This window comes from Aptenodytes forsteri, unplaced genomic scaffold (genome assembly GCF_000699145.1).
Source record: "Aptenodytes forsteri isolate BGI_AS27 unplaced genomic scaffold, ASM69914v1 Scaffold179, whole genome shotgun sequence".
Lineage (NCBI taxonomy): Eukaryota > Metazoa > Chordata > Aves > Sphenisciformes > Spheniscidae > Aptenodytes > Aptenodytes forsteri.
Window position 1 is genome coordinate 864,549 of NW_008795378.1, and position 18,734 is coordinate 883,282.

At 38.4% G+C, this 18,734-nt stretch overlaps 1 protein-coding gene across 1 annotated transcript in view; it reads left to right on the plus strand.

Annotated features, from left to right (window-relative positions):
• Window positions 1-18,501, plus strand: part of LOC103899992 — a 20,984-nt gene extending 2,483 nt beyond the window's left edge. Inside the window, exons 2-7 of the mRNA XM_009280559.1 lie at window positions 11,923-12,073; window positions 13,128-13,221; window positions 14,266-14,384; window positions 15,278-15,420; window positions 16,122-16,319; window positions 18,323-18,501. Coding sequence (XP_009278834.1) covers window positions 11,923-12,073; window positions 13,128-13,221; window positions 14,266-14,384; window positions 15,278-15,420; window positions 16,122-16,319; window positions 18,323-18,434 — 817 coding nt within the window. The 3' untranslated portion in view covers window positions 18,435-18,501. The remainder of the gene's footprint in view (window positions 1-11,922; window positions 12,074-13,127; window positions 13,222-14,265; window positions 14,385-15,277; window positions 15,421-16,121; window positions 16,320-18,322) is intronic.
• Window positions 18,502-18,734: the final 233 nt, after the last annotated feature.

The window sequence follows — 18,734 nt, forward strand, 5'->3', positions numbered from 1 at the left end:
CGGGGACCGACTATGAAAAAAAATCTGTATTTGTCTTCCGAGAGGATTTTGAATGAGAATGGCTAAAGCAGAGAGAGGCACTGGGTGAAGTCATTCTATTTAAAGCCAGTGGATTGCCTTCACTGGACCCTGGTTGAAACTAATCAGTTGGCAGGAAAGACTAATGCATATTGATAGTGCACTCCCCTTATCAGTGATTACAAACACATGCTCTGGGAAGTCCCGCCAACAGATTTGGTGTCCTACAGTACCAGAACTTGGGTGGAAAGACAGTGTTGTGTAGACTAACGGGAAGGTGCATCATCCAGCTGGAGATACTTTAAGGTCGTCTTATCTTTTGAATATATGAGAGTCAAGAATGCCTTCTCTACTGAAGTCAGTAGACCTGATTTAAAATAGATATTTATATCTGTGCCTTGTGAGTGCAAAATGCTTGTTAGTCAGAAATTCCCCATTTGGTGAGGCCAGCACTCACACCTGCATAGCAGCAAGTACAAATACTTAGCTGAGGGTCAAAGCAATGGTAAATCAGTCCCAAGAATGCTTAAATACCCCCAGTACTGCTGAAAGGAGAACATCGTGTAGCCCTCAGGACGCATATACTGTGATACAGCAAAGGCAGTCTCTGACTTTGACCAGAAACACATTTTCATTACATTTAATTTCTTTTGGCAGGACATGCCAGTTTCTATCTTTAAACACAGGAATTGTCGACAGCTACAGTGCGTCTGTCTCCTTCCTATAAAAGAAGCACTGGAGAGAAACAAGGCTGTTTCTCTTTTCTTGTAAAACAAGGCTGCCATTTTTTCAAACTGAAAGCAAGTGGGAGCAAATTATTTGGATTTCCTGACAAAAGCTGCATGAACAAACACCTTTAATAAAAACAGATTTTTCTCCTCATAATGCTTCTCTCTTCTTTCCCCCACGATCATAGGAGGCCCTGCTTTCTGTTTTCAGCTAGAGAACATCTTTATTATCCTTGCAGACAGTGAATAACAAGACATTCATTTGAACTACATTTTTTTTGGCAATAAGACTCGGGGAAAGAATAGGGATAAAAAAATCAGAGATGTCAGGAACAAGTTCTGCCTGTAAGTACACGTTCATAACTCTCAGTTCCTTCTTTGGTTGCAATGGGAGCTGGTGTCTCTGAATTTTAAACAACCGAATTATGTTTGTCATTCAACTGTATTGCTTTTGCATGCTTTCCTGTTCTTTCACTCCTTTCTTAGCATATGTAGAGCTGGGTAGTTTTTACCATCTTGGCCCAGCAATGCAGTAACATCAACCAGAAGTGTAGTTCAGTAAAACATATTGTATCATTGAAACAAAAGTAAGAATGGATAGATCTTTGAAAGAAAGTAGCTATGTTTTAAAGCACATTTGTACTGAAATTCAGTGGTCTTTCATGAAATTTTCATCCATATAAGAATACTTACACTCCATTCCCCTGCCTGTCTCTGCACATTAGTTGCATGTGTGTGCATGTGTGTGTAAAAGTGTACACACGCATGTACAGCCACACACACAAATACATATACAAATACTCCTATCTGTCAATATGCATGTAAAACATGTTTCCTGTGCAGGTCCTGTCTCTGCACAAGAGGCACATGTGTGTGCATGTGTGTGTAAAAGTGTACACACGCATGTACAGCCACACACACAAATACATATACAAATACTCCTATCTGTCAATATGCATGTAAAACATGTTTCCTGTGCAGGTGGAGTTTGGTATATTGTGTGTGCATGCACACAACTAAACATATTTCAGTATATGAATGAAACAGAGGTACATGTGAGGCAGGAAGGTACCGGAGAGAAAGGGAGGGAAAGGTGCAAAATATTTCAGACAAAAGGAAAGGCTGTCCACTATAAAAAATTTGGGAACTGCTGGTATTGATAATGGCAGACTGAATGAGTCAAATGTATTATGAGTAGTATTCCCATTCCACACTTGAAGAGATTACACCTATTTATCTTAAACATCTAACATATGACAACTTCGTAAAGCCAGCTTAATAAAGGAGTGCTCTAGTGACTCCTAAGTATTCCCATATTCGCAAGATCTGAGTTTCAGAAAGGCAAGGTTTTGATGGATGAAGTAAAACAATTTTTTCAATATAATTCAGGTAATCAATTCTCCACAAAAAAGGAAACATAACTCTTTAGCAGTTGGCAGCCGTTACATAAATAAATACAACAATTTAGGGAAATATGGTGGCATCTGCAACGATGAAAGTTAGACAGGAGAATAACCGGAGATACTGCTTCGAACGACACAGTGTAAAAGGAAGCTTACAAGACTGCAACAGGAAATTGTTTATCAAAATGAATTTAGAATTATTTTCATATGATTAAAATTACCTGATGAAACTTATGTTCAATAAATTAGGAAGTACTTAATGAATGTTGCATTCCATCAGGAATTATTAACAATGAACATATAAAAAGATGAAACATGAGATTCATAATAAAGATGTGGATGGAGGCAAATGAGACTGCCCTCATATCAGAGTTTTCATCTCTGCGTGGCTTCGTCAAATGTCTGATCTTGTTTGTTTTGGCAGCTTTGGATAAGATGTTTCAAATTTTGAGAATTAGACAGAAATGGCATTTGGACAAGTTAAGACTGACAGAAAGCTCATTAAAATTGATGGCAGTTTGCCTATCAATTTCAATGGGCTCTAAACCATGACCTCTGTAAAAGAATGCTCGGTTCAATCTCTTGTGAAAAATCTGGCAGCTATCTGGCAGATACCTTTTGGGTTTTTTCTGTATGCGCATACAAGTTTGATTCTGCTCCAGTTGAATTCAATGGCATTACTCTTAAGGGCTAAAAGGTTAAGCATAAGCTTATGTGCATCTGTGGATTAGGGATGCAAAAATTTTGTTCAATACAAAAAGCCGTGTTTTAAGGTGAAAGGGGAAATATATCTCATCTCAGTGAGACATGTAACGGGAGAAACCATTATTGCACGTCAATCAACAGGAGTGCTGCATGCCACCGGCTTCACTTGGGATACGATTTTGTTTTCTCTTTCATGCACCCACAGATAAGTAACCAAATGCAAGAGAAGGCAAGTTATGTCCATTATTTTTTTGAAAAGAAACTTTTGAGGAAAAAAAAAATCTCAAAATATTACTTATACGTGATCTTTCTTCAGTGTCAAAAAAGTCTACTTCATCCAGAAATTGTTGACTTACATTTTATTAGAAAAGTCAGGTTTGATACTGAAATAAGTCTCTCCTAAACCAAATAAAAATGCCATTCTTCATTCCAAAACCATCTCTTTTTATGGCTTGATCCAAAGACCATGAAATCAATGGGAAGACTCAATCTTCAGTGCCAGATATTGTCATTATGACTTGCAAGCCCATTGTTTTTCCAGAAGACAGGACCAAGTTTCACTACTTGTTGCTTGGTACAGCCCCTCCAATTCTCTTGGAATTCATGGGTTTATAACACCTTAGAAAACCAGACATATATAGTTTTCACTTCAATTATTTATGCAGCTAGCTGTTGATTCCTTTTGTGCCTGGTAACCCTGATGAAATGTTTCACTAACTCCGCTCTTCTTCTATCCAAGACTTTATTCTGCTGTACTTGGCTTTTCCCTGTGAATGCTCTCCAAGTCCTACCAGTGGGAGTCAAATAGTTTATTGGAGTCCTGAATGGGCAGGACAAAAAGAAATTTGTTGCCTAGGTAACAGCAAAATAACCAGTTAGTTTATGCAAGTGTGCCTGCTTATCTGCTGAAGCACAGATGAGCATATATGCGTTTAATATTGTGTTCCTTTTTTAGTGCTTCCTATGAGTATCCATGCAGATTATACTAATGAAATATTCAAAGAAATTCTCTCTCTCGAACTGATTCATCCAACATGAATGCCATGGATTCCTGGATACAGTCAAACCAGGTAAGACCAATATAGAAATTAACTTTCTGCTATCACTATAATGTCGTTAAGCTTTTAGATCTAATTTTACTGGTTTGATATCACCAATAAGTATCAAGCTAACACTAAGTAAAGTAAGAATTTTACATAAAGAACATGAACTTACATCAACAAACTGATTTTTACAAGCTGCTGTTTCCCTGAATCAGAAGAATGTTATAATAGAGAAGTGTCATTTAAGTATTCTTTAACGATGATTAACACAATGTCAGATCAGAAAACCTCAGCCATTTAAATGCATAGACTTTAAAGCCAGATTATTAATCTGATCCTGAATGAAGTCAGTCTCTGTGAATCCTGTATGAATGCTGACCCTATTCACTTTAGCAGAATATTTGCTGTTGCCTACCACAGCGCCAGGATTTCATGGTCTGAGCATTTCAGTTATTTCTGTATAAAAAGGGGAGGGATAATATTATTTCCTTTCTCCTACTCTTTGTCTGTCTGCTCTGTTCAATTAGACTACAAACTCTCTGGAGGAAACTATTTTACTGGGTTTCTATGGTGCCCAGAACAATAGGGCTGCTTGTGGCCTACAGCAGTCATAATAATTTGAATTGTTTCCGTCATTCATCAGATCTCAGGATGAGACATATTCTGCCCAGTTCATACATATTTCAGGAGTGCACCAGCTGTATCTGTAGGATGTGCAGGGAAGCATCCAGTCGCTCGAATGTAGATGGGAGAGACGTGGCTGAGAGTGATGCCCACCCTGTATTTGCCCCGCTCAGCCATTTCAGAGACAAAATTACTGGTCAAAATTGGATAAAGTGGGAAAAACTCTTTCTTTCTTGCAGGGATGGGACATGCTGCTGAATTTCTTGGCAGAAGCACATTTTTATGGGCAGGTTGTAAAGATTTGAAAAATAGTGTTTATAATGGAAAGGCCGACACCATCTTAAATATGTCATTTCACTGAAATAGCACATAGATAATTTTTCATATGCTTTATGAGGAATGCATTTGCCATAGAAGTTCTGAAGCCTATTAGGCTGTGATGTGGACCAGTACCTTTCATTTTATATATAGAGGAAAAATGGTAAGTAGAAAGCCTGAAAATTACAGTCTCATTTATTTTGGAAATAAATATTTTTTTTCGTAGCAGATAGGGAAAAGATATGCACAAGTGACCTGATGAAACACTTAATACCCTGTCCTCTGCCCACCCTGTAATAAATTCAGTTCGTACCTAAAGTTTTAGTGAAACCTGTGTGGAATAACTACTTTGTTAAATTGCAGATAATGATCTGACAATTCAACATTTGGAACCACAAAATACCTTTGCATAGGAGCTGAAATTTTCTGATAAACATTATGCTCCTGTACTTCACTGGTACAGTGAAGTTTGCCAGCAGAATTTCTAAGAGAATGTTTTAGAGACTTCAGCCACTGTTGGGGAAAGCACATGCCTTTCTACACAGAAAGATTTTATAATGATCAGCCTTTATTACGACCAAGAAGAAGAGAAAAGAGAAATCTGAAGGAAAGGGAGGATAGAGAATAATTTTTCTGTGAAGAAATTGAAAGGTAGGAAATCTGAACCATAGAGGTTTATGACTATATGGTATTTCCAGCTGAATATCCCTGGGCAGAGGGGTTTACTGTGTACTTTTTTCCACATTGATCTTAATCTATTTATCCCCTCTTCTTTCAGTATGGAGCCTAGGAGCTCAAGTGAAGAAGGAACTGTGCCTGTAATGTGGGAGATGCAGATCAATAGGGCATGATTGAGTGCTCTATTATAACCTTACACAGCACAGCACTGAAACTTGGTTCCCGTAACTACTGTTAGAGTTTAAAAGCCATCTGTAAACTTCAGCAGGGACTAGCCAATGCCCGTAACACTATTGGGCTGCTGCAATTCCATCAGTGGCACATTGCCAGAGTCTACACTTTGTCTGAGTGAACCAAACAAACTTTATATCAAACACATTTTGAAGTGAATATCTTCACTAGACTTATTCTCAGAACCTATAGCTTTTCTGTTTTAAGAAAAATATAGTATAAAAATAGACACAAAACTGAGCTGTCATTTCCCACCAAGAGAAGAGTCTCTTGTTTGCATTCTCAGATGCAAACTCGAAGAAGGAAGCCTGGAAGATTGTTTATAAAATGGCTGAGCACGTTCAAATGAGGCAAGGACATTCAACAGAGTGAAGAGATGCTCATGAAGAACTTTCATGAATGTTACATAAAATAAGAGACTTTTTAAGTATCTGTTTTCTTTTCATCCAAAGTTCTTGCATAAATTAATAAGGCATTTAACAGCCATTAATGAAGCAGGGGATCTTTCAAGCAAAGAAAAGATGAACTTCAAGTGGGCAAAACTGTGAAAGCAATTCAGAAAAGTGAAGTCGCTGGAGTGAGCTCACCAGAGATTCGTCTGGATGATCACATATCTTGCTACAGGTATCACCAACCTATCTTTAGCCACCTTCTGGAAAGACAGTTCATTGATACCAGCTAGGTCAGCAGAGGGATTTGTTTGATGTGCTTAAGAGACCGGTAACAATACCTCCTAACGTGACTGCGTTGCGAAGTGACAGTGTTTCCTTGGAGACAGTGAATCCGTACAGCCCCAGCCAGGATCCTTGCAGGTTACCTCTCTTCAGAGGATGTAGAACTACCTCTCTATGCAGGGGCAAAGATGGGAAGATAAGCTTTGACTGTAGACAAATAGCCTTATGCAAGCTGTGAGGATTTTATGCAACAGCAAGACATGTCTGAAAGGTAGGAGGGTGAAAGAAGAGAAGCAACTGTAGTCATTGCACAGCTGGCTTGACTTGCTTCGACAACAGAGATAGTGTTACAGGATTGAGTATCTTTTTAAAATGTACCAACCTGTATTGCTGTTGGAGGTTGTTGTGCAGTGAAAACAGGAAGAAAAATGGGATTTTTCTTGGTGTCATTGGCTGATTACTGAAAGACAAAAGGTGTCTCAACAAAATGTATAATTTGTTGTAAAAATGTCTGAAAGGCACACTGATTGAGATATGGAATTTGTATGGTTGCAAGTTAGATCCATGAAGAGCTGCATGGAATGTTAGTTAATATGCGAGGAATGTATAATTATGGTGATAAGACCTAATTATGTTAATTATGTCTTTTTGGGGGGCAATTTTATGATGCATAAAGCAAGATAATTGATGATACAGCTAACAGCAAGAATGCATTGTAACCATAACTTACAGGTGTGTTTGTCACTAAATTATGCTCAAAATAACTGCTTCAAAATGTTGCATAATGTCTCATAAAACTCCTATAAAAAATAATTGAAAGGTGATAGAGCATGGAAGCACTATGTCCCAGTCCTCTACTATTCTAAGTTCAGAGTTCTCATAGTAAATGTTTGCATACAAGCAACAGCTGCTACGTAGCAGTAAATTGTGTGCATTTTGAACAAAGCACAGGCTGAATTCTGAGTTTGCTGTCTTTTAAATACCTATACAAATTGCATTTGTAAGTTGACCCTGCAGTTCATTTATGTTGATCCGCTTTGGCATGTGCAATTGACTGAGACAACGTAAATAACTGGGTGTTTGTATCATGCAAGCAAACAGCTATTTGTGCAAGTGGTTTGGACAGATCCATAACATGCTCTCTTAGAGCCTATACAAAACCAGCAGCTCTGACCTAGATATAAGAACTCTTCACTTTGGGAGGATTTATCGCCCTTTTCTTAGTTTATTTGTGGGGTTTTTTTTTCTTTTCTTTAAAGATGATCTTAAAATACATTAGATTTGGTTCCTTTAGAATGGTCCGTGTTTTTCAATTCCATAGTAGCAGGACTGAAGGAGCTTGGAGCACTTTGCTGTTAAATAGCAATGTGACCAGACTTCCACTGAGATCAACTGCACGGGAGCACGGGCCTTCCCGTCATATATGTTCTGCGGTGTGAAGCTGTAGCTGTAGGAATTCTGACTCTGAATATGTGAAGAGGTAGTATAAATAGGCCTACTACTTGTTCCCAAATCTTTTATCAAGGGCATTTCAGATCTACGGGGAAAGCAGCCATGGTTCAGTGAAAGCTAAGCCTGCTCAAGGCTGCTGATTCATGAAAAGTAGCTGGGGGTAAGACTACTGGAAGCTAGACCAGACCCCAAAACTGCTCAAAACACTGCGACAAAAGCCTTTCAAATCCCAATTGCAAGAGTTTGCTTATAACCTTTATCCTTACTCCTCTTCCACTGAGCTTTCCATTTGCCATTTTCCATGAGGCAAAGCTGAACCTGTGCTGTAGAGTCTAAAATGTTTGTTTATTGAGGCTGCCAGTTATATCAGGAGGAAGAGTCTTTTGACTGACAGTCTTTTCTTAACAGCCAAATAGCTAAAATAATACACAGGAGAAATGTTTTTCACCCAGAATATCTTTCACTGGTGTAGTTTCAGAAGTAGCTCAGCTATCGCTCTTCAAAGTATTTAATGGGCTTTTAATATATTCTACCCTTAAAGTCAGCTGGACTCAAATGTACTTGCACTGCAGTTAGAAAATTTACAGCATTTTGTTGCCTATGAAAATTTTGCCAAGATGCAAGTGGGAGGAGAAGCAGACCCGTTTCACGGACACAGGACTGACACTGACATCTTGATAATGCGTGACTTTTAACAGTGAACTCTATAGGAGTGCATGATTTTTCAAGATATGGCCTGATATCTCATAAATCGTGTTTTGAAAAATGCAGTAGCTGTCCTGTACTCATTCCTTCCAGTTTACAAAATATTTCAGCCACTTAATTCTCCACTGGGACTTCCACTGAGGAAAAAGCATAAAATATATTGGGTTAGTCATGAGTACTTTCACTTACCCCCACAGCCCATGCTACCTCTTATTCAGCTCATATGCAGCACTCTCGATTTCAAGGTGCTAGCGAAGAATTGCTTTGTACAATTTTTTTGTTTGTTTGTTTAATTATTTAGATGAAATGGCTATTTTATATATTTCAATGATGCTACACGGAACAGAAGGATTTCCCTGAGGTTTTTTTGAACTGATCAGAAGTCCTGCTATTTCAAAGCACCCTTTAGGCACTTCAAGTGGGATCTTCCTCATCAAACTTCAGATGCCTTGAGGTTGTGTCCACTCTCAGGGAAGCCTGTGGGCTCCTCATGTAGACAGTGTGGACTGTGGTTCTCTCCAGCTGAAAATAATAGGCATCGAGGCTGGGTTGAATAAGTGGGTACCTGGACATACCCACTTGTCTCCACTGACTGTAGAGGGAGCCAAGAAAATTTGCTAAGCCTGGCTTTGCAGGCTGGCAACTCCAGCTAGGTGGGAGAAATAATACTTTAACCAGATGGAGGTTTTAGATGTTTAATGATGACTTGAGTATTCTGAAATTTTGTACATGGATTTATCAGTGGCAAAGCTGTAGCCATGGTATGACCAACTAGACTGAGGGCCAGCCTCAGAAATTAGAAGTTGGTCACACACAAGATTTTTTCCCCCTTACGGTTTTAAGTTTCCTTTCCAATCCTCTCTTACAGGATTCTTAAAATATAGTGAAATATCTCTGCTTAAAAGACATCATAGATATCCCCCCACCCCAAGAAGAGAGAGAATAGAGGAAAGCTATTGCCACAGAGGGTTTCCATTAGTGAAATTAATTCCTCTCTCATAAGAATTTAGGTCTATGATTTATGATAACCGCCAATTTCTCACTGCAGGCAAAGTGAGAGGAAATGACTCAGCCTGGACAGACATCATGAATCTAATTTTTTTCCCCCTAATGCTTGACATAATCTAGTGTGCTGCTCCCAGAGGTGTCATTGGAGATTCATATCCAGCCGAAGGGCCTCACAATCAAGGCAGAAAATTTTGTTACTTTCATGTATTGTGTGATCTGTAATTGTTTGGAATTGCATCCTGCCTCATTCATTGCCATTTCTTTTGCATCAATTTTGCAGCAAAATAGTAAGGAAAACAAAGCAAGGGAAAGAAAAGCAATGTTGCACTTGCTCCTTCAGAAAAATCTTCTTTGACATAATGTTAGGGTCCAGCTGGTGCTTATTAAACTCAGGCAGTTTTGAGATGAAAAACGCTTCCTTCTGTCACTCTTTCCAATAGAAATCTCACTACCCACCTGATCGGAGAAGTCTTATCTATCCCATACTGATTCTGGAACTTTATGTTTTATTTTCTATCAGCGATACAGAATTTTGTGAGTGGGTTTCTGCCAAAAGATCAGTATAGATATCACTTTAAATGGTACAGCTAAAATGTTTTATCCCACATTTCAAGGGACTAGGAGTGTATATTCATGTCTCAGCAGAGGAGGTAGTATCTAGCTGAGAGGAAGGTAGGTTTTCAAAAGTCTTGCAGTTATAAATAGTCATTTGAATGCATCCTAACAAATTGCTTCCAAAACTGAGAATAATAATAGATCTTTTTCTTAAATATAAAAGAATTTCTACATATTTCTCTGGTACCTCATTTAATATACAAGGAAGCAGAAGCAAAACAAATACCAAGATAGGGCTAAGCAAGAGTTCCCAGCACTTTTTTTTTTTTCTCTTTTTTTTTAATATTGACCAAATGTTAATCCTCTTGTCACAGGGTTGCTCTGTGTGTGAATGCCTGCTGATCTGTAGCAGCACATACACATGAAAATGGTCTGTTTGCCTCAAGATGACCTCTAAAAATACTTAAGTAAATAGTTGTTATTTTCAGAAATGGTGAGCTTGCTCAGCTTCCTTTAAGTCATCTATGGTTTATTGTGGCTGGTTTGATCCCATTAAAAAAAAAGCATAAAGCATGAAGGGAGGAGTAGTTCCATATGTCAGTACTGTTCTGTGCAGTCTGTATGCACTTTTAAGCAAAAGCCAGCAAAGATGCAATATTGGGTTTTGATGATGTTTAAAAAGGGCAAAATAATCTTAGTAAGGTCAACAAAATACGTCTCTTCATGATTATTTGCCAATAATCTGTAATCGTAAGTTTTAACTGATGTTCTATTTAGCTTGTCTGTTACACTCAATATGAAACTTTCATTACCATCCTCACTAGACCATTTTAAAGCTGCATTTTTATTCTCCATTTCTGCTCCTGACTGTAATTGTTTTAATGATGCTTACTGACAGCTGATACTTTCTGGCAAGCTCTCACTGAGCTTGTACAGTAAAAGTCAAATTATAGTGCTGTATGCACACACTTACTAAGATAGAAGTTTTTTTGAAGTGTTACACGGTAAATTCCATTTCTGCTCCTGACTGTAATTGTTTTAATGATGCTTACTGACAGCTGATACTTTCTGGCAAGCTCTCACTGAGCTTGTACAGTAAAAGTCAAATTATAGTGCTGTATGCACACACTTACTAAGTTAGAAGTTTTTTTGAAGTGTTCCACGGTAAATTTCTAAATTGCAGCTGCCAGTCTGCAAATTATTCAATCTGTCTGAAGCACAATTGGAGAAGTTGCATTATTTGGGGTATATAAAATGTACTTTTGAATGTGTTCTTAGGCAATGAACTAGCAAAGCACAGAAGCACATGACTTCAAGACTCTATTGAACAAAGCTCAACTCTTCTTTGGGGCCTTGATATTCTACTAAAACATACTCAAGGGATTAAAATAAATATGCAGTTGAGGTATCTTTTCACAAAACCTGGATCCATAAAAGCAGGGCTATACAGGACAGAAGCAGACGTATCATGCTATTGAACAAGTTCAGTTCTTAAGTTTGTCCAAGATTGAGTTTTTCTAACAAACTGCCAGTAAGTTCCTCTTTCTAATGTTTGGACATATCTGTGAAAGCCTCGTATGTTGTAAATAAAGGGTACTTAGGTGAGAGGTCCCATTAAGGGACTGGAAGGGATTGTCCTACCTATGGTTTGAGCTCAGGATCATGTGGCTATTGTCTGGTGGTAAGTCCTACCCCTTGCTGCTCTGTATTTTCTGCTATTATAAAATAGTTTGCATTTCTCTGAACAGAATTGATTACTTGTTTAACATCTCCTCTCTAGTTCCTCAGGTCTGACTACAAGCAATCAAAAATTCTGTAAATCCTATTCATCCTGCTGCTCCGTCCTAAGCGATACACCCACTATTCCACTGGTTTTATCACCAGACAGAGGATTCATCAGGCAGAATTGCGATTCTGGGCTACCTTCCCCAGTAAGTGTTTGGCTTATCAGTCTGATTACAAGTTTATAGAAGAGAGACACTGACAAAGGCTGAAATCTCTTCTTCAGCTTTGAAGCCGATTATGTTTTGCCTCCTTTTATCTTCCAAAGCTAGATCAGATGATTATAAATAAGATTATATGATATGGTGTCAGCAGTGGCAAAGGATTTGACTCAGTGGCCCAGGAAGCCTTTGAGCACTATGCACACAACTGGATGCAATGGGCAAGTATATAATAAATCCTGAAGAGGCTGTGTACATTTGCTATAAAATGTCATAACCAGGAGTGCTATGAAAGGTGACAGTACAGATATTCTGTGAGAATATCTCTCTCCAATATCTAAGCCAATTCATAGAAGTAAACCAGAAGGGGCTGTTTACACCTAAACTATGAATCCCCACAGCATTTACCAGCTTCTGGATGTGCGTATAGCTCAGCTCTAACTGGAGGGGACAAGTCAGAGGTGCATGCTCCATCTCTCCTCCCCCTTCAACTCCACCATCATGGCTTCCAGTGAAAGAAATGCTGGAATTTTGAGCAAATAATCAAGTTGCATTGCACTGAGAGGTTCCCCCACTGTAGGCTATCATGGTGCTGTGTCTGTTGGGCATGACACAAATCACACCTACTCCAAACGCTACAGGCAGAGTTAGAGACTTTGTTCCTTGCTCCCTCCTGGGAGACTGAAGCCCTGGAGATTGTAGAACATGTTTTAGTGGAAAAGCAAAATGGGCAGAAACCTCATATTCTCAACTGCAGCGGCAGATTTTCTGTATTTAGGTTTTGGTGCCTCAGTTGCATTCAGGATATATTGTATGAAAGCTTGTCCAGAAATGTGTTTACATGCATACGCATACACAAATGGATGCCATCATATCCTCACATCATTTTGCTATTCACCAGATGGTGTTAAGGCAGAAGACGTTGTAAACACGTATGAATACTATTTCTACTGTAATAAGGCCAGAAATATGAGAAAACACAATGCCAGAAACTGAAAAACCTGAACTGAAACTTTTATATCTTTATTTTGCTTTTTTTAAGCTTCCTTCTGATTCCTTCAAGTATCTCGGCTGGTGTGACATAGAAGAACATGATGTTCAAGGAAATCAGCTTCATTGCCCCAGAGTGAGAGAAGGTGAAGATCAAAAAGACATATTCACGTTTAAGCCTTAACTCTATTTACTCAAACAGTATGTCCTTAAATGTTATGAGCTTAAATCATGGAGCTTGCCATTGTTTTGAAAAGGGGCAGGATTTCATCGCATATTGTACATGTTTACTTTTTTTCATCACTAGGAAAATACCCTTTGTAATTTTGAAAATGGGAAACAAAAGCCAGAACTGTAATTTGAAAATTTTTAGTATTAATGTGGTGTTGATTACTTCTCTCAAAACTTCATTAACATTTAAATATTGTTCAGAATGCAATAGCAAGATGCCAAACAAGAAAACGAGAGTGAAATCCAGTCCTGCATACAGTGGCATATATATTTTATTTAAAGACTGAATTGGCCCAATTACAATCTATAGACACACTCAAGAATGAGGAATGAAAGGTGGATTTTAAAATCCAGTGTTTGCATGTTTGGGACTAAACAGTGGAAAAATTCCACACTGTCCTTGCTTTAGTTAGGAATTTGAAGATGTGCATAGCTTCAAGCATTTCAGTAGACCCATTGACTTTAAGTCTTCCCCATGTGTCATTCTTAATACAAATGAGGTTTTGAGTATGGCTATTAATCTCAGTTGCAGTTGTTGTCAGTGGACTGGAAGTTACAAACATATGCCTTGCCCAGGACAGTTAAAGTATAAGTACGTAACCGCTATATAAACTCATAGCATGTGAAAGAATATATAGAAACAGTATTTTAGAACTCAGATGCTTATGCTCAACTATTTAGAAAAAGCTTTTATTCTGAGCTGTAGAAGAAATGTCATTTACTAACCATGTACTAAATGATCACGACCTTAGATGGCTTGCTGAATTATGAGCCCAGAAATGGTAGAAAAATCTTCATGTTAATTTACACCTTAGAAGCGTGGAAACCTACGCACCTATAATATTATATATATTTCTTCATTTCAGATATCTTCCCAGCCATATACATAATCTTTCAGCAAGTAACTAAGTGCCAGTTCTATATCACATCCACTATTGCAAATCTTTTTTTCTGACCAGGGCCCTCAGAAGAGGAGCAATTTTTCAGAGGAGAAGAACATACTTTGAAAAAAAGAAAACAAGTAACTGACACAGAGAAGTGGCAAAAGAAACTGCAAGAGAACTGGGAAAACTGTGCTGTAAAACATTCTCATTAACTCTTTGTACGGTAGTAGTAAATAAGCCAAATAATAATGTGCCAGCTGCTCCTTGCAGTTGGCAGTTTTAAAGCTCAGGTTGGCACCATGACATTGTAAACCAGAAGGTTTTTGCAAGCTGGAAGAAGCACTGGAATATATCACAATTTGGGTTCTGACCCTGTGCAAAGAGTAAAAACTCCTGCGTTGTGACAGGGCTTCATTTGTGCTTGGGCATATAGAACTAGTGACGTTCTTTGCCTGCTTAGTGCCTGATGGTAAATGAATGGTTAGAGAATGGAGCAGTTTAATTTCAGCTCTTCCACTCTCTCCTCATACCAGCCTGAGCAGTTCTTTTGGCTGGAGGTACTACGTTACTGCTGGTTCTGATCAGCAGTAAGTTATAACCTCCCTAAGATCAGGTAGTAACTTCATCTAACACTGAGATCCAGTGCTCTGGATCATGCCTCTCCCTATGCATGAACACTGGGGAATATTGATACCTGGCTACTGCACAGCATTTTTTTTCCAGGTTAATTTAGAGGCCAAACCAATAAGCCACAATCACTTAGTCCTGCTTTCTCCACCCAAAGCATACACACAGGCATGCTCACTCAAGAAGAAGAAGGGGCTGGGCAGTAAGATTCACACGCTCAAGAGATGGTTTCTTTCTTCTTTACTTTCAAGGAATTATGCAGTGCGTCACCATGATTCTAAGGTGAATTTGGCAATTGGCACCACAAATTGGTATAAGAACAGCATAATAAAACAGATTCACCTTTTAACTAATTCTGACGTTGAAGAGATTTAATGTTATAGTTATATCATTAAAAACGAGTTATATCAGAAAGCGAGAAAAAAAAAATAGGTGATTTCTCTTATTTTTCCCTTCCCAGGAGTTGAACCTTTCATTTCAGGACCTGGGTGATCTTTACCAGCTGGAAAACTTCAAAAGGATTCTCCAAAGATTAATTCGGGTGGAAAAACTTTGGTTGGTGGACAATTCTTTGACAGACCTAAGTGCCCTAAGATTGCCAAGGTAGACAAAATGTCCTGTTTTTATTTTTATGTAATATCATAGAAATCAAAACTATTATTTACCTAAGTAATAGCTGGAGCTGACTCTTGAGAACGGCCAAATTATGATATTTTGGGGGGTATTATATTGAGAATTCATCAGTATATTGCTATTCTGAGTTCATGTCATTCCCAAGTTGAAAATACTCCATAAGGAGGTCAGGTGATGTCTCCTTTACTCCTGGTGGATAATTCGTAAGTCTCATCACGTTCAGTGATATTTTTGCTAAAAGGGAAAGTTGTTGAAAACTGAAGGAATGTATATGAAGAGATGGTGGAACATAACCCAAACAGAGAGGCTGGGTGTGACCATGACAACTATATTTTTACAATCCATCTATTGCTACAATGTTGTCGTATGTCTAGGTATGTGGAAAGCTGTAATATTGAGAACAACAATAATGATGTATCCATTGTACAATATAAAGAAAGCTGAGAGTATAAAGTGTAGGGATCTGATCTTGCAGTCCATGGCTAGGCAAAAATAACACAAATGTAAAACTAGTGTGAAAGCAGGTCTCGAGGAATCAAATTCTTGTATCTCTCATTGGAAGCTCTAAGTTGCCATGACTTCGACTACGTGAAGAGCCATCCCTGTGTTGGCTTACAGGTATATAATATTGCAGATGTGATCAGTGACGTTATATGCTTTATACTTTACAGATGCAGAGAACTAAATGTCAGTAAAAACCACTTTACATCCTTCAAACAGCTGCCAAAGATACCTCAGATTCAGCACTTATCACTCGCTGAAAATAACATTATGACACTAAGTGGAATATCAGACTTCAGACATACTCCACTTGAATCCCTTATACTCAAGAGGAATCCCTGTGAATTTCAAGAAAGATACAGACAAGTGTAAGTCTTACCATCTCATAGCCAACAAAAGTTGAACAATACAAAGAAATGATTGTAAGAGAGTTCAAAAGGAATAGGATCTCAAATACAACAAACTCTCCCGAGCAATCTTTTTATTTTCCCATAGTCTCAACTATCATAAATGCTCCAGGAACATGGGCCGGTGAGCCAGTATCTGAGAATACCCACAAAATATTCAGAAACAGCCTTTGTAATGACATGACTAGCAGTTCTTGAACGGAACTAAGTCCATGGATCAAGTTTAGAGACAGTGACTAGGGCAGATAAATTAGATTCCCTTTTATTAATAGAAACTACTTATTACTCAAACTCTCTTCAGTCTCATTGCTTCCCTCGTGTATTCTGAAAGGAGTCTAAATTGCATTACAAGTCAGAGATGGAATCAGAAGGATGTGTTGAAAGATGGGAGCTAAAGCAAGAGAAAACTGAGTTACCTTCATTTGATTTTTCTGGATTCTCTCCTCTCTCTGTGGCAGCACTGTGGAAGTTGCGCTGCCTTGAACACCCCACTCGGTGTAGGTATATGTTGCAGGCAGTGCAGTGTAGTGTACGCTTAACAGAGCTGCCTTGGACACTGGAAATGAATATTCAAATCCAAGATAGAGTAGAGAATTCAGGGGAAGACAATTTATTCTAGGTCTCACGCATGTTTTGACACTCGCACCCCTATTCCATTCTTCCCCAGTTGCTTTGACTCCAAACCCCTGTTGCCAGGAAAAAAATTGCACACGGGTCAGAAAGGGGAATGAAGCATGTTCCTTCTGAACTCTTCAGAAATCCGCATGGTTGCGTGTTTTTCACCACTACAAACACAGAGTCGCGTCAGGCATCAACAGAAGGCATCGCTGATATTTTTGAGATAAACCTTACAGCATGTGTCTAAGAAGTCTTCTCTTCCTGGGAGGGGGAAAAAAAAAAGAGAAGTTTAAAAGAAAGTGTTTAATGAAAACCTTTCTGAGTTTCCAGTAGGCTTTTTCATTCAGTCTAGTAAGCATCCCTTTGACAGTGTGATGGTGACACTTATGCTTTCTAAAGGTAGATAGGTAGATATAAAAGTGAAAGTTAAAAAGTAAATTTAAAATAATGGATTTCACATTTTATTTACATTTCAAAAGGTTCAGGAGAAGAAAAGCTGAAAAACATTTTTTTAACAATTACTAATTATGTTTCTGCTTCCAATCCTACCAGTTCTTAAGGCAATTACATATAGATAACTCTGGTATTACTTTCACCGCCAGTGTTGGAAGACAGAATGAACCATTTTCAAGCATAGGTAAAGCCCTGAGTTACATGCCGAGATTGAGCAGTGGACTCCACGCCCACCTCAAAAGGCACAGGAGCAAATGCCGTAGCATGTGGGTTAACACCCTCTGTGATGCTTAGGGGGGGCTACGGCTCCATCAAACTCTTCTGGAGAGGAAAACGGCAGTCTTCATGACTGAAGTTAGAGACACTGATGTGCTGTTTAAAAGGGACAGTATATTAGGAGCTAGAGCCATTCATTTCGGTTGGCATCGTGCCCACAAAATGGGGACTTCTTTTCTTTGGGAGAAACAGAAGTGCAAAAAGCTTTGCAGAGAGCCTGGTTTCTCTATCACAGAAGGATAAAAGTTGAGTTGCACTTCTTGCAGTCTGAATCTTTGCTTTTCAGCAGTCTAGGAAATTCAGTCTAGGCTAACACTGTGTCCTCTCTTTTGCATTAGACAACTGGTTTGGTTCTACTCTATTAAAAATGCAGATACTTGTAGTGCTTTATTGAGTCTAGGATATAAAACTTCTGCAGCACTGTGAAACCTGAAAATTATTAATTAGCTCTGTATCAGATAAATTCTGCAACAAATGACATATCAAGATTTTCAACAATACAAATCTATTTTGGATATGTTTGAATCCACTATTTGTTTTTTATCAGCGTCTCTTGTTCTCAACATTTCCCAAGATTATTTATCTCAATTTCTATTTTTCTTTTGTCTCTCTTTAAGTGTATTCTCCAGTTTGCCAAATCTGAAAATGCTGGATGGTATCCCAAAACTGCCAGAGGACTGTTCGCCCCCAGATATCAGGGCTTTTTTCAAAATGTGTACTATACTCTAGCACTGTTTTTTTGTAGGATCACAACTGTGCTAGAACCACCTCACTTAAAAGATACAATAAATCCTGTGTATGGAAGTTACCGTTTTTTTCTGATCAAAGAGATACTGAAGCAGGAATATTTTTTTTTAATGCGTTTGTGATACCACAGACTTCAAGTAAGTATGGATAAATGATATGTAAATAAGACATAATGTGTATACTGAGTGTCATGAGTTTGGTGTATTAAAAATATTGGGTGACTTTCTTGTCTAGGAACTCTATGTAGACAACAACTCGCAATTATTGACTCCCACTGCATTT